The 27,829-nt window shown below is 31.4% G+C and overlaps 1 protein-coding gene across 1 annotated transcript; it reads left to right on the top strand.

Annotated features, from left to right (window-relative positions):
* Positions 1–14,618: 14,618 nt before the first annotated feature.
* Positions 14,619–22,193, top strand: LOC127701990 (degenerin-like protein asic-2). The gene is made up of 6 exons (XM_052205961.1): positions 14,619–14,625; positions 15,249–15,324; positions 17,068–17,118; positions 18,710–18,799; positions 20,327–20,402; positions 22,043–22,193. The coding sequence occupies exons 1-6, from the start codon at positions 14,619–14,621 to the stop codon at positions 22,181–22,183; spliced, it is 441 nt and encodes a 146-aa protein (XP_052061921.1). The 3' UTR covers positions 22,184–22,193.
* Positions 22,194–27,829: the final 5,636 nt, after the last annotated feature.

The following is a 27,829-nucleotide window of genomic DNA, read 5'->3' on the forward strand; positions in this document are numbered from 1 at the left end:
TAGTTGGCTTAATTTTCATATTTTCAAACTTCTTTATGATTACATATAGCTGTACATAATATATAGTTGGTCATCATGACTGACTTTATATCTGCACTCAAATCGGGTATCAGCTGAGAAAGGTCACCGCTCGTTCAATTCTGTATTCATAAAAACGCGGCACATATATCAGTATTTAATTATTCAATTGTGCTTCAGTCTTAATCTCTATACAATATGAATTGTCAAGCATTCAGGAAGATTATATTTTCTAGGTCCATCTGGACAATAGCTTTAAGTTATTTATTTTTCATGCATTTAAATGTACAATTTAAATCTGAAGTTCTTATACATTGTTATATAAATCAATTCAATAAATGTTAAATCTTACACGAATTGAACAGTTTGATATTTGAACAAACCCTTTCTGATCATATAGATCCTTGCTTATTCGGATCTATATAAATTTATGGTTTTCAAATGTTTGGGTTTGAGAGTTCCTGATTGGGGAATGTACATTGCTTATATACTAGATTTGTCTCATTTACATTTCCTAGGGTTTATTTTATTATTACTTTTAATTAGTCTACCCTTTTTATGAAACACAATTTTAAAAAATCCAATCATTCAGATTCAAATAACTGATCACAGGTCAAATGACATAACTGGGGTATCCACATTCAATTAAAACTACCTATCATAGGTCCCTCAGTACCAAGAATAATTTGTTAAAAAAGTAAGCCTCAAATATTGATGTTCCCAAGAAAGTTTTTTGGAGCTGTCGACGTTCACAATGCTGCTGAATTCATATTGAATGTTGTTAAATAAGAGCACGACTGTTCTCTCCCCATTTTCAGTTACAAATGAAAATATCTAAAAGTATGAGTGTTTTATTTTAGACACCTGAGGAGGACAGAGAACCAGCTTTGTTAGAGAAACTGAAAGAGCATGGCAATAATTCAAATATCCACGGAATATCACATATTCTCGGCAGAAAAACCAATTTTCGAAGACTGTTATGGATCATCCCATTCTTGTTACTTGCAGGTTTTGCAGGTTATCAACTTTATAATGTGTTGGCACTGTACAAATCTTATCCAACACAGACTAATGTCAAATTAGATTTCAAGCCTTTAAAAATGCCAGCTATTACAATATGTAACATGAATCCGATACGGCGAACCAAAGTTGACGAATTGTCAAGTGAACTTATTCAAAAGATATTAAAAGGGGTAAGACATATAAGATATGAAGTAGTTTAAAATAATGTTGGTGCTTATTTCATAGATTGTTTTTGAATTGCAATGGATTCCAAATAAAAATATTCTCATAGGAACTTGTGTAATCTCGAAACACTGTTTTATTTAAGTTTCAATTGTTCTTAACCGATGTTGAAAACTCGTTAATTGATTTTCAATGTACAAATCAAGATAAAAAAGAAGGGCAAAATCAACATGAGACTTAAAACATTGGAATATATATATATATTCAAAATTGACCAGTCTGTATAGGTAAATTTAAAGGAAGCTATTCACAATATGCAACGAAATATGTCATGACTTGTCAGAAAGTTTGTGTCACTAGCAACGAAATATGTCATGGCTTGTCAGAAAGTTTGTCTCACTAGCAAGCACATTGTTATATTAGTAATCCAAACCATCCCAAGTCTAAAAAAACCCCAAAACTATAAGTTAAAAAAAATCAAATACTTAAAAATAAAACAGACAAACAACGTTCCACGAAACACTTTCCACAACACCAAAGATTGAGCAACACTAACCTTCTGAAAAAAAAACCCAAAACAACTCGGGTGATCTAGAATGCAAGCGTCATGTTTCAACAGTGATAACCTTAAATGGAAACTAAGGTAAGGCAACCCAACAAAAAAACGTTGAATGGTATGTAAGCGCAACAAGAACGTGTATAGTACATATATATATTGAACACTATGAATATAATCAAGTTTGGATTCGCAGTAACACAAACCATAATTTGGTTGTAGGGAAATGTTGACGATGCTATTCAACAACGCCTAGACAATTTCACAGATATTTGGAACTCTGATGCTTACTCGTATGACTATTATGATTCTTATGGAGATGATAATAATGATGACCAGAACACTGCTGATAATAATACTGTTGTGGTGACAGGAACCATTAGTCCGGCAAATATTAAAAAAGAACTACTTTATGCGGAACTTACTCATCTAACTTGGTATTTATAATAAGCAAACATGCACACTTATTTGAATAACGCGTAGCGAAGAACTGTTTGCATATTATATACAGACAATGTATATACTAAAACAGTCTTTTAATGAGCTTGTTATTTTGAAACAGAAGAGCGAATATCCTTAATCTATTAAATTACGTACATTTTTCAGCATTTGTTCAGATGTTCTCATGAAATAAGCCTGTTAGATGCCTGTAGTAAAATATTTTATTATTTTCACCACAAACATGTTTAAGCATTCGACACTTAAATAAACACTGTGGAGTCTATCAAAATAGCAATAATTCGCTTATCTTCCGTTTCATATTCGAATATGAATAGGATTTCTACAAGGCGTCTTATAAAAAGATGTTTAGAAAAGTGTTTTTATGATGCTGTTGTTCATAAACAATTGAACCATACACTAAATATAATATTTCCATTTTGTATCAAATATGTCAACAATGACATGTTTAAGGTGTCACAGGGACATCATATATGGTACATTATATGTCTTTGCACTGAAATAACCAAACTATATCGTAATTTAATTAACACTAACATGAATATAAATTTGAAAAAAAATTAAAAATGAATCCAGTTTTGCAGCTTTAAGGGGATTAATTTTAAAGATTCTGATATTGGCCTTAAATTCTAACTTTACCTGTAATTTCGAACCTAGACTTAGTTTTCAATTTATTTATTAATAATTTCGGAACTTGCATTTCAAACTTCGATATTGAATCACGCGTATCGGATGTTCCTTTAGGACTGTTGTTATTTCTCCTTTGTATCATGTTTTCATTGGTCCAATATCAAGGCATCAATTATACAAGTTGTACTGTTCTTAACATCGTTTCAGTCAATAGTAACAGTAACAGATGTTATCAATAATGCAGGTTATATTGCTAAATTAGTGTACAAATGATAATATTAACTATCTAAATATTGTGAAATTTAGACAATGTTGGGAATCACACTTTTTAAGGGTTTGAAATTCAAACAATGTTATATATTAACGGTGTGAACTTAAATTGTATTGTCACACTATTTGCAATCATAAAAATATCTCAATATTTTTTAAAAAGTCGTATTTACTGTTTATTCCATTAGAGTAGAGAAGTACAGCTTGCAAAAATAAATGTCATAGAATTGGACAAATCGGAGCTCTGCAAAGTGTTATGTTCACAACCCGTACTATTTTGGTAAAGCTAGCAATTTTTACTGTTTTCTAATTTCTGGGTATTTTTGTGATTTTTGTAATGCGCCGCTTGAGCAATATTCCCACTCTTTATGTTTGAAGATTGATAACTGCATACTGCAGTTTTATCTAAATATGAAGTAAAATTCATGTTTGTACAGTTTCACTTTGCGCACATGTAAATTTCATAGTTTAAATTTTAAAGGCGTAGTATGTTTATTACTATAAACATGAGTGTCAAAATCGTAAATCTGTCTGCAATACTTTAGCTTAATTATTCACGTATGTTTACAAAAAACAAAAAAAAAAAACAAACACGACGGACAATGGAATATCTAACAATAAGGAGATGTAAAATGATTGCAAATGAGACAAATAGCTACCAAAGACCAAAAGGATATGGATGTAAGCAACTAATATGAATTAATATTATTTGATGAATAACAGTTAAAATACAGTTAAACAGTGCAAGTTGAAAAGTTGTCGGTTAATTTTTTATTATTGGCATAGTAAATCTTTACATTTGATTTATACAGCATCAGTTATACACAAAATAACAGGTTGTTTTGTTACTATATTTATTTCCATTCTTGTAAAAGGAACAGAGTCTTAGAAAGCAATTTATGTGTATTAAATGCTAGAAAATGTCTTACTAAACTTGTCGTTCACAAATATGAGAATGGTACGAATTAGAAACGTTTACAAATGTACCAGCAAGTCATCTTTCTTGGTTATATTTAAATATACAGTTTGAAAACATAGTGTCTACAATTTTCGTGATTTGCTTTCGGTACTATAATAAACAGAACAGAAAAATGACGTTTGTTTGAAATTCATGCGATTTTCTGAGATATTTCTTTTATCGTAATTTGTATATTGAAAATAATGAAAATGAATTAACACGTTTGGTGAATTCGTAAACTACATTTCCCTTTGATTTAGATCCTTTTTGTAAATGAACAATTATTTAGAATTTAGTTGACTTACGAAAAAGGAATCATGTGAAATTTAAGCCACATTTCAATCGGACTTGGCTACTTATTTACATGTATACATCCCACACAGCTAAAAAGACTGCTCTCTGCAACATGACTCTTACTGGCGAATGTTTTTTTCCTGTATTATGGATTAATTTGTATTCGTGGGATACCAATATTTGTGCATTTCGTGGGTAAAGGTGAACCACGAACATAAATTTTCAACGAAATACAAACTTTCTATAGACTTGTATGGGGAATTTGGCAAAACCTCGAAATTGAATATCCATGAAAACACAATTTTGTCCTCAATTCACGAAAATTGGTACCCATCAATATAAGTGAATCAACAGTATGTTGGTGCTGAAAACTGAAAATTGACAATAAGAAAGTTAAAAACAGGAAATTTGTCGTAGATTCTAGTTTTAAATTGTCCAATAAAAGGAAGGAAAAGTTCATAATGAGAAACAGAGTTCTGTATTTTTATCATTTTACTTTTTAAAGCAAACTGCAAAACTCAAACAAAAAATAACAAAAGTCTCATATACAGAGTAGAGTTTACGAATTCACCAAACGTGTTAATTCATTTTCATTATTTTCAATATACAAATTAAGATAAAAGAAATATCTCAGAAAATCGCATGAATTTCAAAGAGTCCGTTTCTATGTATGTTGGCGTTTCTTTTTGTAGTAGTTCAGTGTTTATGTTGTTCCGTTGTTTTCCTCTTATAGTTGATGTGTTTCCCTCGGTTTTGGTATGTGACCCGGATTTGTTTCAGTTCAGTCGATTTATTACTATTGAACAGCGTTATACTACTGTTGCCTTTATTCATGTCAGACTATTCGAAGTTATTGAAAACTAGCTCAATTCAAACCATAATATTCTTCTAATAATAAAACCATTAAATACAAAGCCGATTTTTATACATAAGTACAATAATTATATTGTTTGGGGTCGGGTACTAGTGTTTTTGTTTTTTGTTGTTGTTACATTCTTTTCTGTTTCGTTGGTTTTCTTTCGTTTTTAAAAAATACAGTGATGGAATCATAATAATCTAGGGTATCAATAAAACTGTTCCTCTCGTTTAATTCTAATGTATGCGTTTTGGTTTTATTTCCGAAAACGATCTTTTTGAAGTTTTACGAATGAGATTCGCTAAGAACACACTAAAGCTTTCGTAGCCGATTTGTAAGTATCATTTATTTTTTCAAACGGGAAATAAAGAAAAAAATTGATTTTGCCATTTGATTAGGGACTTTCCTTTTTTTAATTTTCCTCGTAGTTCAGTATTTTTGTGATTTTACTTTTTACCATAGCTCGAATGAGTCATGTGCGTGGAAAGAAGCATACACATATCACTGCTACAGATGACCAAAATGTACGCTCCTTATCAATTCTTTCATATTTCCTGTGGTATTCATAATTCGTTCATATTTGTGTCTTTCCATATCAAGTAATTTGTACAACCTATTTTTACCATGTTTACTGCTTGTATCCAAACACTTGCAATCAATCAATTATTTTTTTAATTGTCTGCTTAGGAATGAGAGGTATTTTGCTGGTCACCAGTATACAGATTTTGTTATGAGTTGTGAATTCAGAGGTGTTCAATGTGATTAGTAAGTATTAATATATTTGCATCTACAGGTTTACCAGTTTGATACAGAAATGAGTGCACTAATTGATCATGTGATATATAGACCATAAAATACAAGGATGGAAAAAATTATAAATAATCCTCTGTTAACTTTCTTTATGGTTGTATGTTTAAGATTGTACAATCGTTCTCCTCGGCAACGTTTTGAATATTTTTTTCAATAAACAGACCGTGAACAAATGTGTACACATGCATATGCTACATGATGTTTGATAACCCAAATTGCTGATTTTAGCAAATAATACAATATTTTTTAGTGAATTACCCATACCGTAAACATATCAAAACATACTAGTATCTGTATATAATATGTTTGGGTTAACATGTCATCGGATACCATTGGATTTTCAGCCTTACCAATCTCTCCAGCAGGCAGTACTGTTCAACTGTCAGTTAGATACACGAGGTGCTATAAAAAGATATGATGGCACAACTCATTAACATAATTAAGGATAACGTTTCAGAAACTGCCAAATTGTATCCAAGAGTAGTACTGTTTGAAGATATAATGAGTTAAAATGATTTATAAAATACATTTTCAAAAAAAAAAAAAAAAAGACATGAAAAAATGCTGCTTTTGAGAATTATTCAAAGAGATACGCATAGGTTACAGTTTATTTTTGCTTTGTATGCCATCTATTGTCAAAAGAAGTAGCACAACCCATTCAGAGACACACTAAAATACCGACATCATATAAATATGCTCTCTTTCAACTTACGTACTAATATATTTGCTCTAAACTTCTAAAACAGTATTATTTTGATATAGCATTTAAACCTACACTGCATTAAATAGATACAAATGAATTATTGAAAAATTAAACAAAAAAGGTACTAAAAAGTGTCAGCTGAAGTATGGTGAAGAATATTGTTTAATAAAAAAACGATAAGAAAAACAATATACAAAACACAAAAAGGTAAACTGCAGATTAGGTCACACAAACCTTACCAAAAAAAAAAAGAAGTTTAACTAGATTAACCACAATCTGCTGATAGAAGCCGTTGATATGTGATTTAACAGTTTAAATGTTATATAAAATAGTAAAAGTTGTATGACTGCTTATGAAGCAACTATCCAACAAAATCCAGGAAGAATATTGAATATCTTAAACATCAAGTACAAAATGCAACTGTATAACTTTCAAATTTGACTATGCTCTAATGCCGCTAGATAAACATTGAAAGGATAGTGTGTGTTTTTTTCAGCCCAATTGATGAATACCTGTCCTTGGATTATGGTAACTGCTACACCCTGTATTCGAGGAAATACATAGTTGGGGCACCCACAGCTGCTTCAGGTACCATTTCACCATCACAACTTAATTTGAATTTAAGTTTAAAACAAAATCATTTTAGTTTGCGTTCCGAATAATCTTGCAAAACGATTTGCAGAGTAATGTCTTAAGTTAGCATTATTCAAAAGTGTTGTACGTTCCTTCATGCGTTCCTTTTTATAGTGCCATTACCGAGTTTGAGAGCATTATCTGGCAAAGTAGTTTTATTGTTTATTCCCAGTATAGCTCAACCATATAAATTAAACAAAACTGAACAAACAAGAGAAACTGCGAGCTAATGCTCACTGATGATACCCCCGCCGCAACTGGATAATCTCAATAGTGGAAAAATATGTAAGTGTTCGGTATATACTTATATAAACCCTGGAACAAAATTTCAAAAATCCTTATGATGTAGTTCCTGAAAAAGATACGACAAAAATATTCAAAGGACGGACAGACGGACGGACAGACGGACAGACAGAGGTAAAGCAGTATACCCCCACTCTTTTAAAGCGGGGTATAATAAGACAGAAAGGTAAATCAAATTTCAAAATAAACAGTAGACTATGCGATATACCAAAACGTTTGAATTAAAAAAGTTTGAATGCAAACTCAAGCACGAAGAAAAAATGCATTGCAAGCTAAACAAACCGTTAAATGGTGCGTCCGAGACTCTTTGTGCCTTGAGTAGGAAACCCTTAGTGTTTTGAATAATAAGAGTTATATACAGATAATTTTCTAAAATGTTCATATCAACGAAAGTGATTCCCTAAAAGAGTTGAAACACTTCCTTATTCATGTTATTCATAATCAAAACTAAACTAAAAAAAACTGAAGATAACTAAAGCTATTAAAGGAAAGCATGAAACGATGCTGAAGATATACACACTGGAAAGTCATTTCATAAATCATATTAGTACCTAAGCACTAATCACTGAGATATTTTAATATTTATTTAGCCACAAGATTTAATTTAAAAAATTAAAAATAATAATTGATTTTGGCTAAAGTTGAATGTAATAAAAAATGTTAAGGAAATGTATCGGGTCGGCTTCAATTTAGATTGTACACAATACACGTGCACGTGATCGTGTGTTTATTATTGATATTCTGACTCAAATGCGGAAGGAAATACACTGTCCCCAATCTAGGAACAGGGGCTTTATCAAACGCACCTAGTTCGTCCGTCCATTTGTCCAAAGCATATATTTCGTGTCACCATTCTCAGGGAGTAAAAAACACAATAACTATTGGTCAGAAGCTTGATAAAGATGAGTTATAATGTATGTGTGCTTTGACGACCTACCAGACACCTACTGTCTGTGTTTCGAAACTTTGAATTACGAGGAGGGTTATGATTTGTATGAGAACGCTTGGAACTTCTTGTTATCGTGCATCTACCAGGGTTATGAAATAGCTACGATGGAGAAAGTAACCATTGAGAAAAAAATGTATACTGTCCAATTCAATGTCTTCATATGACATTGATATAAAAGCGTTTTGATAATTTTCGAAGGAATAACACTGAAGATCAATCTAGAAAACTATGAATCGCTTGCACTATCAGAAGGATTTGGAGCAATATTGATGATTCATGAATATGGACAGGAACATCCAGAAGACCGTGCACTGATAATATCTGGTGGAACAGAGACTCATGTCAAATTACAAATGGTAAGGAAACATTATTTTACAGTAAATATACTCAACAAAACAAAGAAATGCATACATTTTTGTTTACTATTTATTTCCATGAAAGTTAAATGTTTGTTTGATAACACTATACAGACGATTAATGTGACCTCAATCAATATCAAGTCACCTCAATTAAATCACATTCTCAAACACAATAGCGATACGTAGGCATGCAATGTTGATGGCTTCTTACTGACCAGCAAAAAGGAAAAAATTAACCAGATTACACGTCTAGAACATAGTTGATTAAGTTTGTCTAATTCTGAATGTTAAGCAGACTTACATAAAGATAGTCATGATCAGCTATGTACTTAACACTCCTTCATGATATTTCTCACAACAAGGCTAGAACATTAAGTGTCATGGGACTATTGTTACTCGTCCACAGTCATATTTTGTGCTGTGTAGCATCACTATTGGGCCATCTATCCGGATTTCGAAAATGTTGCAGAAGAAGCTCATATTTTGTAATCTTTGCATTATGTGGAAAACATCCTGCGAAACCCCTTCTAAAAGAGTGCTAACTTTTTATTGAAACTGCACTCAGTTTGGCCGGGAATAGGCTCTTCAAGTTATACGTGTCTATGCGTCGAATTTTCAAGAGAAGTGAATTTGGAGTTTGGTGTGACGTCCATTTTCACTGAACTAGTACACAATTGTTTTTAGGGGCCAGCTGAGGATCACCTCCGGGTGCGGGATTTTTGAGCTGCGTTGAAGACCCATTGGTGGCCTTCGGCTGTTGTCTGCTCTTTTGTTGGGTTGTTGTCTCTTTGACATATTCCCCATTTCCATTCTCAATTTTACGAAGGTTTGGTTTTCTTTACAGATTTTTACAGTGCATATCAGAGTTGGTTTTGTGTAAACATTAGAAAAAAAAAGACAAACGGCTAACACGGTGCATATCCCCGCGCCGGTTTTTCAATAAAAAAGTTGGAGAATTTATTATAATTATTCCCCATCCCAAAATTGTTAAAGGTTGGGCTCTTAAATTTTAATAGTGTTCTATACATTAAATATATGTTATTATTCTTCACTAGTGTGACAGGGGTTCTGGTATAATATACAATTATGGACCGTAGAAAAGGTGAATACCCAAAATTAACAAGCTTAAAGCGTTATTTCCCTGTGAGGGCGCAGGTGTTAGGGTCTGAGACAAATTCCGGGTTCATTTGTTTGATTTCGATAAACTGTAATTAAAAACAAACTTTATAAATTTGGTGCGTCCGAACCACTTTTCTTCATTCATAAGGGACGCTCAAAACACAAAGTTGGAAAGCCAGGGATGAATTAATATGCGATGATCTTAATGGATAAAAGGGACCTTAAAATCATGCAAGGTCAATAAACTCGTCATAGATATCAGGATTCATTTTTTTTAATACTCATCAGTGTCATCTGAATGAAACAAGTTAAAATGCAAAATTTGCTTTAAGGAGCTTGGACCTTAGTTTCATACTTATTTCTAAATTTATTGACGGTAAGTTCAGGATTAAGTGTCAATTGCTTATCCAAGATATTTACAAAACTTTACAAATTCATGAGTTTAGGGAAATTATCAATTACCTATGGCACAATCCTTATTCTGGGTTTATAGTTTCTTGGATTGTCCTCGGCATTGTGTGACTTAAAACGAACAGTCAAACACTTTACTAGTGAACACAGGAACAATAAACATATTAAGATATTTCCTGCATCATTTTTTCTAAATATAATTTCAGAAACAAATTAAACGCAAAGGCTCTCCTTATGGCGAATGTAACAATCGTCCATTGTGGAATCCACTATCTTCAGTTTGGGTAGGTAAACAATATTTTCAAATTAAAAAAAATACACTTCTGAGGATTTCTCAGAATTAAAAAGTTGCATGATGATATGCAAATGTTTGCCAAAATTGTTTAGATGAAGTCGACATGTTTTGACTCTACTATAACCAGAGAATAGTATGTATTATTAGAACGTTAGAACGTTAAAATTTTTATCCCCCCCCCCTCCTGGATTTGAATTTTTCTCATTAGTTGGTCAATGAATGATATCATATCATGTCATATAATGAAACAAATGTGATCAAAATTTAAATTTCAAGTAAACTGACCATGAAATGTGCCTTAAAACATGTAAAAAGAATATACTCCAAATTCAATTTTCGACTACTTCGTGTAGTCACTGATCTTTCATTATCAAAATCTATCTTGGTTTATTTTTCCTAGTACCCATTTGCTCCGTTGGTATCCTTTGTTTCTTATATAAAGTCAAACTTTGTATGTATAAGGTCAAACCACCTATAATGCCCTTGCAAAACGCGTCACTCAAATATTTAATTGCATAATAATACAAACGTTTTTAGAATAACATATAATAAACTTTTTATTTTTTACACGTGCGAGTTTTAGAAAAAAACGACATCACATGGACCCCAAGTTATTCAATTAATAACTTTAAAAAATGCATTTTTTACGCCTGCAAAGTTTTCCTTAACATTGAAAAATTAGTCTTTGAAAGAGGGACGAAAGATACCAGAAGGACAGTCAAACTCATAGATCGAAAACAAACTGACAACGAACTGCATGTAGGTTAATCTAACACAACAAAAACGTAGATTTTCCTTTTTATATGAACGTTTTGTAAACGGCATTATGTTTCCTAAAGGTTTGATATTTTCAAACTAGTTTGTTAGTTAAGCCAATTGCAACTAGATTTTTACAGTTTGTTATTGTGTTGTGCGGTTAATCATCTGTCCCAGCTGGTTAGGGGAGGGTTTAGCGTCTACAAACATGTTAAATCCGCTACATTCTGAATGTGCCTGTCCCAATTCTGGAACCTGTAATTCAGTGGTCGTCGTTTGTTGCTGTATATCATAAATTTTGACCGAAAGGACAAATGTAAAACAATTCAATCGAGAAAACTAACGGCCTAATTTATATATAAAAAAATATTTTTCAAGATCAAAAAGACCGTTTCATTTTATTCACCAGTGTATTATGCAGTGGTTGCTTTTGGTATTGCAATTGATTTTACCTCTAAATTACCTTTTAGTCGAACTTTCAAGATTATACCCAATTAGGTATTGAGTAACTCTGCAGAAGATATGAATGAATGAATGATTTTATTCTCATAAACTAGTTCATAGCTACAGAGAAAATAACAGTCCATATATAATACATATTTTGTTTCGCATGTGTGAAAATGAATAACAATATAATAATATTACAGTTCCTCTAACCAGGAGGACAGACTTTCACTGATATGCATCGTATAAATCTACACAATTTTTCTAGTTCAACAACATTTTCAGATGAGAATATATGATTAAACTTAATAATGTTAGCATTTTTGTTACAATAATGTGGTAAATATTTTTCTCTTTCTATGTTGAAAAAATTGCATGACATTATGTAATGAAATTCATCGCCAATATCTGTAGAGCTGCAGAGGTGACAAGACCTTTCCGATCTCGGAATAGTTTGCCACCTTCCCGTCTCCACTGGCAAACGATGATTTCCGCATCTAAATTTACACAAAGTATATAAAAAATTAAAAGGCAAAATCGATAAATACTTTTCAAATTTAAATTCGGTCTTGTAAATTCTATAACATAAACTTTTCGAGGATTGATGTAAATCTGCAAACCAGTCTTGTCGAAATTGGTCTTTAAGCTTTTGCTCAATACTTAATTTTATCCATTTTTTGTTAAAACAATCTTGGCAATGCCATACATTTGACATGCCACATTCATCAAATATTTTCTTAATAAATAACATCCATTTATTTCCAATACCATAATTGTTACAATTAATGTATGATAGTTTATAAAGTATACAGGATAATTTATCTTCATTTGTATTATCAAGAATGCGACACCAAAAGTTGATCATTCGTAGTTTAGCATATATTGAAATAGGGTATCTCCCAAGTTCTCCATAAATCATAAAACTTGGAGTCGAGTTTTTAAGTTTTAAAATGTGCTTACAGAATTTCAAATGCATTCAATCGATAAATGGTTTAATCTGCTCTTCTTGATAACAGTGTACATAGCTTTAGTTGCTTGGTCTCGTAAATATTTCCTAGTTTCGAAAAAAGATGCATTTCTAGAGAAAATAACACCAAGGTATTTATAATGTTTAACTATCTCTATTTCTTCTTTTTCAATATAAAACTTCAAATTATTTGATATTCTTCCTCTTGTAAAAACCATCACTTTGGTTTTGCTAACATTGATTCTTAACTTCCAATTATTACAATACTGTGAAAAATTATTCAAAAGTAACTGTAAATCTGAACTTGATTCAGCAAGTAAAATAGTATCATCGGCATATAATAATACAAACAGTTTAAGGTAAATATTTAGTTCATTTTCTATATCCAATGTTAAAGATTGTACACCACTAATGTTAACAATTTCTAAATACTGCTGCAAATCGTTCAAATATAGAGAGAATAACAAAGGAGAAAGATTTTTCCCCTTGTCGAACACCAATTTCACTAGCAAACATGTCAGATAAATTATTATTATGTACAATACGTGATTTAACATCATCATACATATTTTTAACAACTCTATGAAACTTTTCTTTTACATTATTCAAAAGGAGTTTATATAATAAAGAATTACGGTGTACAAAATCAAAGGCCTTTTCAAAATCTACAAAAGCGCAAAAAAGCTTTTTCTTTTTAACGCTGAGAAGTTCAAAAAGTGCATATAAAGAAAAAATATGATCCGTAGTAGAGTAACCATGTCGGAAGCCGGCTTGATTTTCATTTAATATATTCAATTCATCAACGAATAAACCCAACCTGTCATCAAGAATAGATGTAAATATATATCATACACATACGTTCGTCAGATGATTGATCATTTTAATGTAAACTTTGTTCACTTTAAAAAAATCAACAAAACACCTCTGTAAAAATGTGTTCATATGGCGATTATCTCTTTGTATTTATATAACGTGTACAACAAAGGATTTCGTATTAACATTATGATAAATTAAACATAATTCATCATACCTTTGATAAATGAAGTTATATTAATTTTACAATGTCGGAATTATCTCGGGTCAATTTGAATTTCCACTGATGCTTGTGAATGTGTGTGCTAAATATTTTCAGTTGCTATAACCATAGATATACTATTTTCTGTAAAAGGGATGTATCAAATACTGTCTTGAAGAAGCCTATTCACAATACTGTCAATGCCAGAATAACTTGATAGTCAAGAACGATACAGACAATTACATACGTCAAAAATACTGTAAAGAAACACCATATGGTAAGTTATATTGAGATGATTATTGCTTTTATGCCACGATTGGGTGCAAAATTGATATGGTACAACCATAAGCAACTAATGCTATTACATTCAGTTGAACAATTATGTATACTAAATTAGTCCCCAGTGACAAAAATATAAAAAATTAAAAACCACCATAGCTAATGGATCTAATATAACCCATCCATCTAATTTGCCAGATTTCAAGTTGCATTTGATAAACAACCATTCGAATTTTTTGCATTGATTTAATAAGAATAAAGTAATCTGCATAATTCTTGTCAAAACGTGCATTGTCTTCTTTTGTTATTATTGGTGTCATAACTATTTATCATTGGTGTTATAATCAGAATGGCAGGTAATATAGTATTAAAAGTAATTGGGACAATCACGTTCTCAAACAGTAAACAACATTTCAATTTTAAGTTAAGCAATCTTTTGAAACATTTTTTTTGTTGAAACATGTCATCCAAGCGTTATTTAGTTTTAAATGTAAATAAAATTACAATTTGTCATTAATTACCAAATTAATTAAATGTAAACAGTGTACATTTTCACATACACTTGTCATATACTAAATATTGCTTCCATAACACATATATTACTGTGAGTCTAAAATACGTTACATTGTTAGCTATACATGTAAATTGATTCTTCAAAATGATTCAAGAAAGGCACAAACTTCATTTGCCTTCACCATTTTAGATAACTTATATGTAAGAAAATGTCAGTAGAAGTTAAAAAAATAAAATATATTACAGGTTCAAATGTAAAGAATGAAAATCTATACTACAGACTCCTGTTTCAAAATTATATAATTCAAAGATTTTCACATTTATCGACTAAGGAAATTTTAGATAATTGTTTTTGATAGAGTTTTTAAGTTCTACATCAAATGAATGCATAACAAATCGCTCTTTGTTAATTCATCTGTCGGTGTTGTACATGGTTAAGCTTAACTCTTTAATTATCATTTTCAAGATACAAAATGTTCAATTGAAACCTACAAAACAATACTTGAAACTGACGGATTCTGTGGCTGTCATCCTCCATGCAAGTAAGACATTTAGAAAACACATTTTACGAAGATAGATATATTTATTTTACGAATACACAAAGTATACTTGATAAAATTCTTTTTATCAGAAACACAACCTGGTGTAGTAATCCTGAAACGAGTATCATAGTAACTGCTACATTGTATATTAGATAGAAATAATTAAAAATGGTATAAACATCAATGGCACAGTAATCCAATCAAATACCACCTACACACCACATAACACATACATATAAAAATAAATGGAACGGTTTAGTTTATCATAATGGGAATGTTCAATCGGTTTGGGTCTTGATAATATTGAATAATTTTTAAAATAACTTTAAAATTTGCTCTCCTCATTATCCTTTCAATAAAGATCTGCTCTGACAGGCTTTTAACCTCAGACGAACCATTTGTGGTTGGCTTTTAATATTATAGTGTTATTAATTGGCTGTTTCTGTGTTTCTGTATTGGCCCTGATATAGATTCGAGGTTAGCTGTATTGAACCCGAGACTCAAAGAGTCGAGGGCCAATACAGCTGATCGAAAATGGGGATGAGGGTTGATATTTTAATCAGGCACTGACCACTTATCAATCTGCATATTTTTGTAGGAGTTTTCAATTAAGAAACTCATTCATTCCGCGCTTCATACAAAATGTACTTCGGTCAACGCTTTTAAAACCCTTTAAAATTACTAAAAGAAGCATTCAATACTTATAATTATATTAAATTTTTTTTTTGCTACGATCATGAAAACATGATTTCTATCAAGTTTATTTCTTTTATTTACAAAAATGTACCTGTGCACTTTATTGTGGAAGCTCTTCTCATCAGGAATGCAACATTTTATTATGAAATGAAGGTTAATTTCAGAATGACGCGGGATTGCTGTTTGCCAATCAAAATAACGTATCATAATGAAACATACAGACCTATAATGGTTTATTTTTATAAATTTTGACTTGGATGGAGAGTTGTCTCATTGGCACTCATACCACATCTTCTTATATCTGTGTAATGTAATTATATACATATATGCATTTTGTGCATCAATATAACTGATGTATCGTGTTTGTTATTTCGAATGAATACCTTAAGCAACACGACGGGTGCCACATGTGGAGCAGGATCTGCTTAAAACCTTTTCGGAGCACCTGAGATCACCCCCAGTTTTTGGTGGGGTTCGTGTTGTTTAGTCTTTAGTTTTCTATGTTGTGTCATCTGTGCTATTATTTGTCTGTTTGTCTTTTTATTTTTGGCCATGGCGTTGTCAGTTTGTTTTCGATCTGTGAGTTTGACTGTCCCTCTGGTATCTTTTGTCCCTCTTTTATAGCGTCAAGCTGAAGCCCGCCTTCAGGTGCGGGATTTTCGCGCTGTGTTGAAGACCCATTGATGGCCTTTGGCTGTTTTTCTGCCCTTTGGTCGTGTTGTTTTCTCTTTGACACGTTCCCAGTTTCCATTCTCAATTTTAATTATAAAATTACCACTGTAAAAAAAATACTATCAGCGATAATAACGATTCCCTAACAGTAATACAGGTAGGAGAAATACACTCGTGCAGGTAACAACGGGTGATAAAGTTGATAATTAATGTAAAAGAAAACTACAGCTTAATACTAATACAAGTATTACAATTATGCTAAAATTATTAAATGCACGCTTAATTACGCAAATATATTACAATTGTTACGAACAACACAATCATTTCCGTTTGTTTCGAAATATTTCATTTGACTTTTGTTTGTTAATTTTGTAGTGAAAAGGTATATTTACAAACAATATCATCAAGAACATGGCCTCATAAGGATAAACAGGTAATATAATTTAGGTAACGGACTTATTTTCTTGTGGAGAGTTGTCTCATTGGCAATCATACCACATCTTCTTTTTTATATTAAACATTCATTATATTTGATTTGATTGCTTATATATTGTACTTGAAAGGGAGTTTCGTTGGTTCATGTCTGTCATATTTGTTTTTCGTAAATCGTTTTGTCATTAATTAGGGCGTTAGTTTTCTCAATTGAATTTCATGTCGGGGCCTTTTATAGCCGACCATACGGTATGGGTTTTTCTCATTGTTGAAGGCCGTATGGTTGCCTATACTTGCTTAAATCCACTTCATTTTAACTTTGGTGGTTAGCTGTCTCATTATCAATCATACCACATCTCCTTATTTTTATATTATTCACGCAAAGGCGAAATTTTCGCATTCTTATCTGCTGCATGTATGTGAAATAAATTTGAGTGAAGATCTCACACTTTCTATTCTTGCATGTATTTATTTACTAGCATGCAGGCCCTAATGACATGATATGAATAGTTCATACTTGACAAGTATTACAATTATAACGGTAAAAAAGTACCTTATTACAGTTTATATAATCAAAATTTAATATTAATTAATAAGCAATATCAAACCTGTAACGCTTTGAAATTTTAGCCTTTGTATTTGAAATGTTCAGATTTAGTAACCTACATTTTGTACTTGTTGCGACATTGTGTAGCACTCTGTCATTTTCTTAAAAAGTGAAAAAGAAGGGACATCTAAAAACTCATTACTCGAAGAAAAACAGACAATGCCATGGCAAATAAAACCCAAAATCGACCAAAAAACAAATAAAAAAAACACTTCATAGAAAACTAAAGCTGAACAACACGAACTCCAACAAAAACCTATGGAGAACTGGTGTGCTCCGGAAGAGTAGGCATATGGCACCCATCGTGTTGCTCATGCGAGTATAAATCCGGTGATAAGTCTCATTCGGTGAAGTTACAATCGAAGGATGACTTCAACTTCACTTTTCGGAACCCTTGGTTCAATAGATTTCATGTAAGCAGGAACCCTTTATCAAAGTTGTCTGTTTGCATTGGACATAGGACGAAACGTTACTTATACTGCACACTCAGAACCAGTAAAAAATCTCATTGCCAAATAATGGTCTTTAGCACTATCGATATTCGACACACTGCAACTAGTAAGTAACAAAGAGACAGCCAATACAAATGGGAAAATCCACTTGACAAACACAAATCTACAAACCACTGAATGGAAAACTAAAAACTTAGCAACGCCAATCAAAAAACATTATTATTCGAAATACATTTATTTCTTATGATGGATTATTAAAATACTAGTATATAAAATACAAATAACACTTTAAATAATAAATAAATTAATGAATAGAGAGTATTACAGTTAAAAAGTTTTAAAAGTAAGAAGTGGCATCTTGAATAGGTTGGGTATCTTTGCATATAATTCTTAGTACATAGTCTTAAGATAGCGAATACGAAAGCATAATTTTGAATACATGATTGATTGTTGCTTTTTTAACATCAAGTTGAAATTATTTCTTAAATATTCAGTTCGGGTTTGACATAAAGCATAACAGCTTTACGTATTTGCAGGAGGCTTTGATGACTGAGGTTTGTTCACCGATTGGAAACTGCACAGCAAATAATATAACCATGTCAACTGAAGAACTTGAGTATGATTTTTTCCTTTCTTTTGTTACATATCTGTTTTGTTCATAAAAGAGGTTAAAATGCATTAGTATTGTTTATAATTAAAAAAATTGCTCCTTAAAAACATGAAGATAGTTATTTATGTATAGAAGTTTTGTTTTAATAACTTGTATGAATGTACGAGCTTTAACTCATCAGAATCATAACAAGAATTGTTTGTGGATCAGGGATTGAGTCCGAGGTATATAAATGAAAGCAGTCATTATTTGATTTATTAACTTAAGAATGAAAAATGTGTTCACATTTACATTAGGATTGTGAAGTAGGTTATTCAGTGGTGTACAATTGTCAATTATTTTTGCGTTGAAGTCATTAATACTTTACAATCATAGCACGTGGGAGTTATAATTATCATAGTAGATAAACGTGAAACAGTTTTAAGGTTTTGGGATTTTAACACAATTTTCAATATGGTACCTTAATGAGTATAAGAAAATTAACTCATCACACCTTAAATAGATTCATGTGTTCCTTTCCCGCAAAAGAAATAGTTTGAAATAAATGTTATTTAACGATAGAAAAGATGCGGCATTTTACGTTATTTAGTATAATCAGAAGTTAAACATTATATTCTGATTTAATTAGACCACTACAGAAATCAAAACTGAGGATATCAAATTCGATTTTTGTTAGGGTTTTTTTTATTTGTTTAAATCGCACAACCTCTATTTCCGAATGGTTTGGATTCTGTATGGATGACTTCACGACCATATCAAATACTGAGATGTTGGCTGATCATATCGGACCTCACGTTTGTTTTTATTTTATTTTTTTAAGCTTATTTGGTCTTTTTATTATATAAGCATTAAACTTTGATTATTTCAACAAATATTTGAAAATCCATTCCTGCAAAATCAGAACAAAATGCTGACAACTTTTAATAAAATATATAGAAACAAAAAAATATTGGTTTCGACAAAAATTCAAAACGCTTAATTCTCACAGACAACCGTACGACATAATTTATATATTCTTTTGGCTTTATATATAACTATATATAAAAATAAGAAGATGTGGTATGATTGCCAATGAAACAACTTTCCATCAGAGACCAAAGGACGTAGAAGTTAGCAACTATAGGTCAACGTACAATATTCAACACTGAGCAAAACTCATATACCGCATAGCCAGCTATACAAGGCCCCGACATGACAAATGTAAAACAATCTAAATTCAAACAAGGAAATAAACGGCCTGAGTTATGTAAAAAAAAAAAAAAACAAAAAAAAAAAAACACTGAACTACAGGCTCCTTACTGATACACCTATTTCTGGAACCTGGTCTTTTAAAACACACCAGTAATCTCCCCGGATACTGCACAACGAAAGAAATCTTGAATATACATAAATTTCTTTCTTTCCAAAATGTTTACGATAAACACGTTTGGAAGAAAAGTTGAATAATTTCACTCGATGGATGAACAGACTTTAGTAAAATTGATAAAAAAAGCAATGGTTTGGTACATTGTATGATGATTTATATATTCTTAGGCACAATTTTCTGAAGCTAATCATCTACTTTGGAGATCTAAATCACGAAATTATAACAGAAGAACCAGTTTACACTGTAAGTAATTCAATGTGCTTATATTTCTATCCTTTTATCAATTCTGTCATCTCTAAAAATAAAAATACGTTATATGATATAGATGCAATCTGTTATATCTATAACCAGTGTTAATAATGAAAATTCGTTTGGTCATGATGATGATAATTATGACTATCATCATCATCACCATCATATGTATATATTATATATATAAATTGAATATAAAAAGCAATCCAAGGTAATTAAAAAAAAAATCTAACTTTGTTAAATGATAAATGATGAAAGCACTGAAAGAAAATTATGTGATAGGATATTATGTCAGTCCATATCTACACATTCACATCTGTTAAGCAAATGTGAACCCCAGCGTATATCCCAGTATGAATGTTAAGATAACAGATGTAGAAGCATCTGGCGTGCTTATTTCATTAGTAATAAATACGAGGCAATGTTGTATATATGTCTATGAGACAGTAACCCAACGACACAAATCAATCATAAAAAAAATATCTAGAGGTCAACATAATTCTTCAACAATACACAGATGATTATACAAAATTCTAGCAATATACTATTTAGTAATGCAAAAAAAAAAAATAAACGAAATCGTATCATCCAGAATCCATTGGGAGTAACTGCAGATAATTTTTTTTTTATTGAAAAGTGAAAAGAAAATTAAAGTAAATTCAAATGGAATTGCTATTGGAAGCAATAGCGGATGTCACCTTCCCCAATCGCAACTAAGCAGCATCAATTTCTAAAATTTTACACATTTTTGCTTGTTTCCATGGCAACGGCAGCTATTTTGGAAATTCTAATGTCAAAAGTCGTATCTATACTTGCAAGATAACATTTAAATTAAGTTTTATTAACTTTGGAGCATTTTTTAATTTTTGCTGTTTCCTTGGTAACGGTGGCCATTTCCAAAATTTAATGACAGATGCCACATTAGTACATGAGAGGGAACATAACATCAAAGTTCACTGGGTTTGACCTACAATTTTAGGAGAGGAAATGCTACTTAAAGGTTTTTAGAGCATTTTAACATTTTTTGCATTGTTTCCATGGTAACAGCAACCATTTTGGAAACTCCTACACATGCCATATGCCATTACTTTAAAGTTTCTTTAAGTTTGGAGAATTAAAAATTTTTTGACATTTTTGCTGTAGTTTCCATGGCAACTTAGTAGTTCTGATGATTGTCAAAATCATCCAAAACCTGTATATAGGGGACAACTACATTGTATAAAAAATGAATGATTTAAAGTACAAGCATACTCAAATAATTCACCCAACCCAAAAAATTTATTTTTGCACATGTTTTCAGTTTCCATGGTAACGGTAGCCATTAAAAAAAATCCAAAGATGTCCTGCACATCTACAGATGTTGCTTCTCATTATGCTTGACATTGGTCCAGTAGTCTCTTAGGATCGCCTCGGACAAAATAGGTGGAAGAATGATAATGATAAAGAAACGGAGGAAAAGCAATATGTCATTAATATTGTCGTACGGGTGACATAATAAGTTGACGAAGAGACTGAAAGGACAAAATATCCACGACTCAAAAGACATTTAGCCATATATAAAACAAGTTGCTGATACCATTTTCTAAACAGTTATCAACTTCAAAATAACATGTTGCTGTTATATATTTCAGTTTACAAGGCTGTTGTCTGATGTAGGAGGATCTCTTGGTTTGTGTCTTGGAGTATCTCTGCTTTGTATTTGTGAACTCGTCGAAGTTCTTTTCGACATCATCCAAACTGCTGTCAAGAAAGTTCGCAAGCGGAAATCTTGAATTCTGCAACGCTGTAGGACAGATATTGTATACTTACTTTTAATGTGACATTAAGTATTAGTAGTACTTAAATGGAATGGTAACTTTAGCATGTTTAAGATTTTTGTTTCTCTTTTTGTCAGTTATTCAGAATCGTCTAGTTTTATCCATATAGTGCGAATAAAAATTTTGCCCACTTACCCTTACTTTTCTTTTCATGATTTGATAACATATAGTTCAAAAGGCCATTTTTGAAAATATTATAAAATCCATATTATTTCTTTATTGCTTTTGAAAGAAAAAAGGAGCCAATGTAAAATGTATGAAAAATCTAGAGAGAATAATTCCCCGCCACAAAAACAAGCACACGAACCATTTATTCTTTTTCTGCTCTTAAAGTTCTGTCATTTGTATGCTACACGTATCAATTTACAATAGTCTTTTAAAAAGCTTGTTATTTTGAAACAAAGAAACGAACATCCGTAAATCATATAAAATAAAAATTGCTTAATGTAAATTTGTTAAGTGCATAAAATGATTAACAATCCACACTGATGTGAAAATTCTTCACTCATAAGTATCAAAACTTTAAAATTCTGACAATAATTATGCCCCCGCCGTATGCGACGGGTCATTACGTGTTACCCTTGACCGTCTGCACTGCGTCTGTCCGTCCTTCCCTCCGTCCCATTTTCGTTTCCGCACTCTAACTTAAGTTTGCCGCATGCAAATTTTATGAAACTTATACACAATACTGAGAACTACAACACACATACAGAGTTCGAATTTGGGCAGTGAGTCGCTAATTACAGTTCTAGAGTTATACCCCTTTATAACTTGGAAAATTGCAAAGTTTTCCGTTTCCGCACTCTAACTTAAGTTTGCCTTTAGGCAAATTTTATGAAACTCATACACAATGCTAAAAACCAAAAACTGCCAAACAGAGGTCGAATTTAGGCTGTGAGTTGTTTACCGTTCTAGAGATATGCCCTTTATAACTTGGAAAATTGCAATTTTTTCGCTTCCACACTCCAACTTAAGTTTACCCCATGCAAATTTTATGAAAATCATACACAATGCTAAGAACCACAACACGCAGACAGAGTGCGAATTTTGGCAATGATTCATTTTCCATTCTAGAGTTATGCCCCTTATTAACTTGGAAAATTGCAAAGCTTGAGCGGGGGCATTCGTGTCCTCAGACACATTCTTCTTGTATGTTTTTAAGGGGAGAGTGGACTGCGTGGATAGTATTAAAAACGTGTACGATATTTTTAATCGATCGAAGTGATGAGTGTCATTAAAATAAACAATTCTTACCGGAAATATAATAATTTATATATATTGCTCAGTACCCAGGGACTGACGTTTCGCGTACTAAATCGGCATAGATTTCAGAAATTGTTTTCGAGCAGTTTATCGAAATGAATAGAGGCTTAAAGAGACTAGTTTCAATTCTGTATGTATCGTGTATTCTTTAAATCCCCCTTCACGTACACGGATTTTTCTTACGAGTCCTCACGGATTGCACAAGTTCAAGGATCCTTACGATTTGGCCACTTTTACGATCGTTTTAAGAATTATGTCAAGTCACTACGTTGTATTTACGGCAAAATGTTTCAGAAAAATTAAAGTACTTTTGATTTTGATTGACATTTTTTTTATCCCTGAAAATGATGGTAAAATAAACAAATACCTGGATTACATTTGATACTGTATAATTATGTATACTCAGTTATATCCTTTAGCTCATTTATGTTTGTGTCGATAAATATTTTCCTTATCATTAAATACAACACAATACAATTGTGACCTCAGAAGGTCATCTTACACATTTTACAAATTGCAAACTTAGTTTTTACACCTTCTGAAGGAACGAAAAAAGTGCCTATCAAAATCCCCAAAAAATATTTTATCTTTCTGAAACACACAATGGATTTAATCGTTATATACCTAGTGGATATAGGCCTTAATACTTTTCCAACTGCACTGGTAAATCTGTACTCGGATTAAATGCTCAGATTTAAACACAGCCATTTCGTCAATTTGTTGAACCTTAAGGTTTTTGCACCCCTTTGTTGTTTAAATGCTAATTATTAGATAAGGAAATTTTACAGAAAATGCATAGCTATTACTCTTATAATTTTATATTTGACAATTCGGAATTAACTGTCAATAAATAATTGAACTATGTCTCCTAGAGATTCACTATAGTAGTATTCTTTCTTTTCCCAAAAAAAAAGGAATTGGTAAGCAGAACAGAAGAAAATGTATTTGTACATTGGTATAGATTGTTGTTTAACGCCACTTTCAGCACTGTTGTGCTATTTCGTGGCGGTCAGTTTTTATTGGTGAAGGAAGCTGGAATGCCCGAAGAGAACTAGCCTACTGGATGCAGTGCTAGCTATGATTTCCAAAAACAGGCTTTAAATTAAAGATATTAGTTAAAACAAATACAAATATTGACTTATTCAAGTACGCTTTCTAGGGTGTACTAGACCTTAGTGACTCAACACAAGCTTTTGGACTTCGAAGGTTGTTTAGAAATTTTGGGAAAAAAATTAATGATACCATAACATGGACAAACATGTAATGGAAAACTTTATAAATTAACAGTGTTCCGTAATATTTTATACAAAGATTACTTACTTTTTTTCCCAAAGGGAAACGTCATTCAGAGCAATAATGTTTTGTCTGGAATAAGATTTACATCATTTATCAGCCAGATATAGTTTCAAAGTAATAAATGTAGAATAATAATTATATGAACTTTTAAATTTGAAAACGTTTCACAAAACTATATTGTTATGTTTTGTCTATGTGAATGTTATGCTACCCAATTCTAACAAGTTATTTATAAATTGTATTCACGTCGCCCGAGTCCTCGGGTGGGGGTCCACTTTTTCAATCTAAGAGTGGATTTGTTGCAGATTATTCTTCCCACCTTTGCTATTCTTTGTCATTTATTCAATTGATGTGATTTTAGTTGTTGTAATTTCGTATCAATTATGTATTATAATTTCATATTAATTATGAACTTTCCTGTCAAATGTTTTATTTGCAAAATGTATTTTATGCATTTATGATTTTTGAATAAATGACCTTTTTTTTTTGTAAATTTAGTTTTTATATCATATATAGCATTACAACCTCATACTCTGGCCTGTGTACACATTAGTATGTTTATGGTATATGTCTGACTGTCTTAAAACCTATTTCATTTGCTAATCGAAAAGCTGAATGAAATCATTTACTAAGACAGCAGGGAAGATTAACTGTGTATTGTTTATTGCTAAGACTTATGTAAAGAGGTGGCTATATATAGTTACTGTAAATTTATGATGTCTCTATACTGGTTAATGGGTCAGATTTGTCATACCTAATTAGAAGATAAGTTGTTGAAATTCGATAACATGTTTTCACGTGTAGAGAAATTTCACTAATGACCAGTGCATGATTTTATTACATCTTTCTTATTGGTCAATAAGCTTGTGTGGTCAGCGCGAGTTCGCGTGTATCTGCTCTGTGTGTGCGTCCTTTTATCGTTTGTGTGTTTATTAGTGGGGGGATTTTTCTCCCCACCTTTGCTGTTCTTTGTCATTTATTCAATTGGTATGATTTTAGTTGATGTAATTTCGTATTAATTATGTATTATAATTTCATATCAGTTATGAACTTTATGTCAAATGTTTTATATGCAAAATGTATATTTTGCATTTTATGATTTTGAATAAATGACCTTTGTCTCAATTTAGTTTTCATATCATATAGCAAAACATGCTCAGACTCTGGCCTGTGTATACATTAGTATGTTTATGGTATTTATCTGTTTGTCTTAAATAGTTTTCCGTCATATTTCAAACAAAGATTAGTAATACGTACTTGTCTGTCCAAAGTGAAACGTCGTTCAGAGCAATTATATTAATTGGTTCATTGCATTTAATTGAAAATATAAACTGTTTGGCAAATCAAGTCAAGAATTTTACAGAAAGTCCACAGTCTGTAAAGAAAAAAAAAATTTTGTTGTTGTTAGCAAATGCCCCTTTGATTATCTTCGAAAATAATATTTCACACAATTTGTCCTTATCTTGGACTTAATATAAACTATATCATGTCCAAATTCTAATATACAAAAACAAGAAATTCTGAACACTAAAATTGGATTTCTCTAAGCTGTCTGTTACTTTATAAAGACAGGGTCCTAATCGACCAAAGTTTACTCTTCTGTTGAGTACTATATATACGTGTTTGTTTGTTATGTTATCAAGTTGTTCTATAAATTCATGTCTTTTTATAAGTTTTTACAATGAATATTTAGATAAATAAATAAATAAATAAATAAATAAATAAATAAATAAATAAATAAATAAATAAATAGATAAATAAATAAAGATATATCAATTAATAAATGCACTTCAACTTCTTTGTCTTCTTTATTCATCAATAGTTAAAGAAATAATAGAAAACACTTATTGTGGTACTTTAAATAATCTTTATTGCAAAAAGTAAAACCCTGACTGGTTAAAAGCAAACATACACAATCTTATCAAACAAAAGTTTTCCTATTTAATTAAATGGTCGTTCGAAAAATCTGGTTCGATAATTCGATTGCAAAATTTGCTGCAACTCATATAAAGCCTTTTTCTCAAACGATCGCGAGAAAGGTAAATATGCTAAGTATACTCACTGGAGGTGTGATGAGATGATTAAAGCACTAAATTTTCTCCTTGACAACATTTATGTACGTTTCGGCAATAAAGTTTATCGACGGATTGTAGGTATACATATGGGCACCAATTGTGCCCCTTTAATAGCAGACTTGTTCCTGTACTGTTCACAGTGTATGGCCAAACTCAGTAAAGACCCGTCTAAATTCCATTTAACTGATAAATTCAACAGCACTTACCGTTATCTTGATCATATTTTTTCGTTAAATAATCAAGAATTCTCTAAACATACTGCCGAAATTTACCCACAGCAGCTTACTTTAAATAAATCAAATATTAACAGCAATAAGTGTCCTTTCCTAGATTTAGATATTTCAGTTTTACACCAAAACTCTACACAAAAATTTACGACAAACGGGATGATTTTTCTTTGCCTATTGTTCATTTTTCTTTTTTGGATGGTGATGTTCCCCTGGCACCATCTTAAGGTGTTTATATATCCCAACTCGTTCGTAATGCCCGTGTCTGTAGTGACGTTTTGGATTTCAATGAGCGTAATCTTTGTATTACTGGTAAATTATTAAGTCAGGGATTTCGTTACCACAAATTACTTAAAACCTTTACTAAATTTTTCCATAGATACAAAGATTTGGTTTGCAAGTTTTGCTGTAACTGTAAAAAACTTATTTCAGACGGAATAGCACATCCTAAATTTTACGGTGATGTTGTTTACCGCGCCGGGAAATTAATATACGATCCGGATAAACTTATCAATCCTTTAAATAAACTTATTCTAAAAGCTTACCAATTCAACACTGTAATTAGATATTTGAATATTGTTTTTATTGGTATAAATATTGATTTTGTTATCATTAAATTAAAATAATACTGAATAGTTTTGTTATACACATACTATGCACTTTAACCATGTCAACGGTACTACAATCTGTCGATACCTTTATTTTGGCATTCACAAGATCAAGTTTTTCTCTGACTGTTA

Source organism: Mytilus californianus, unplaced genomic scaffold (assembly GCF_021869535.1).
Source record: "Mytilus californianus isolate M0D057914Y unplaced genomic scaffold, xbMytCali1.0.p SCAF_5, whole genome shotgun sequence".
NCBI classification, from domain to species: domain Eukaryota; kingdom Metazoa; phylum Mollusca; class Bivalvia; order Mytilida; family Mytilidae; genus Mytilus; species Mytilus californianus.

What these genes read in the sequence shown, in the direction of transcription:
- LOC127701990 (XM_052205961.1), top strand. An exon ending in AGAACATGGCCTCATAAGGA is followed by an intron (nt 17,119 to 18,709) that starts TAAACAGGTAAT and finishes TAACAGCTTTAC; the next exon opens with GTATTTGCAGGAGGCTTTGA. An exon ending in ATGTCAACTGAAGAACTTGA is followed by an intron (nt 18,800 to 20,326) that starts GTATGATTTTTT and finishes ATATATTCTTAG; the next exon opens with GCACAATTTTCTGAAGCTAA.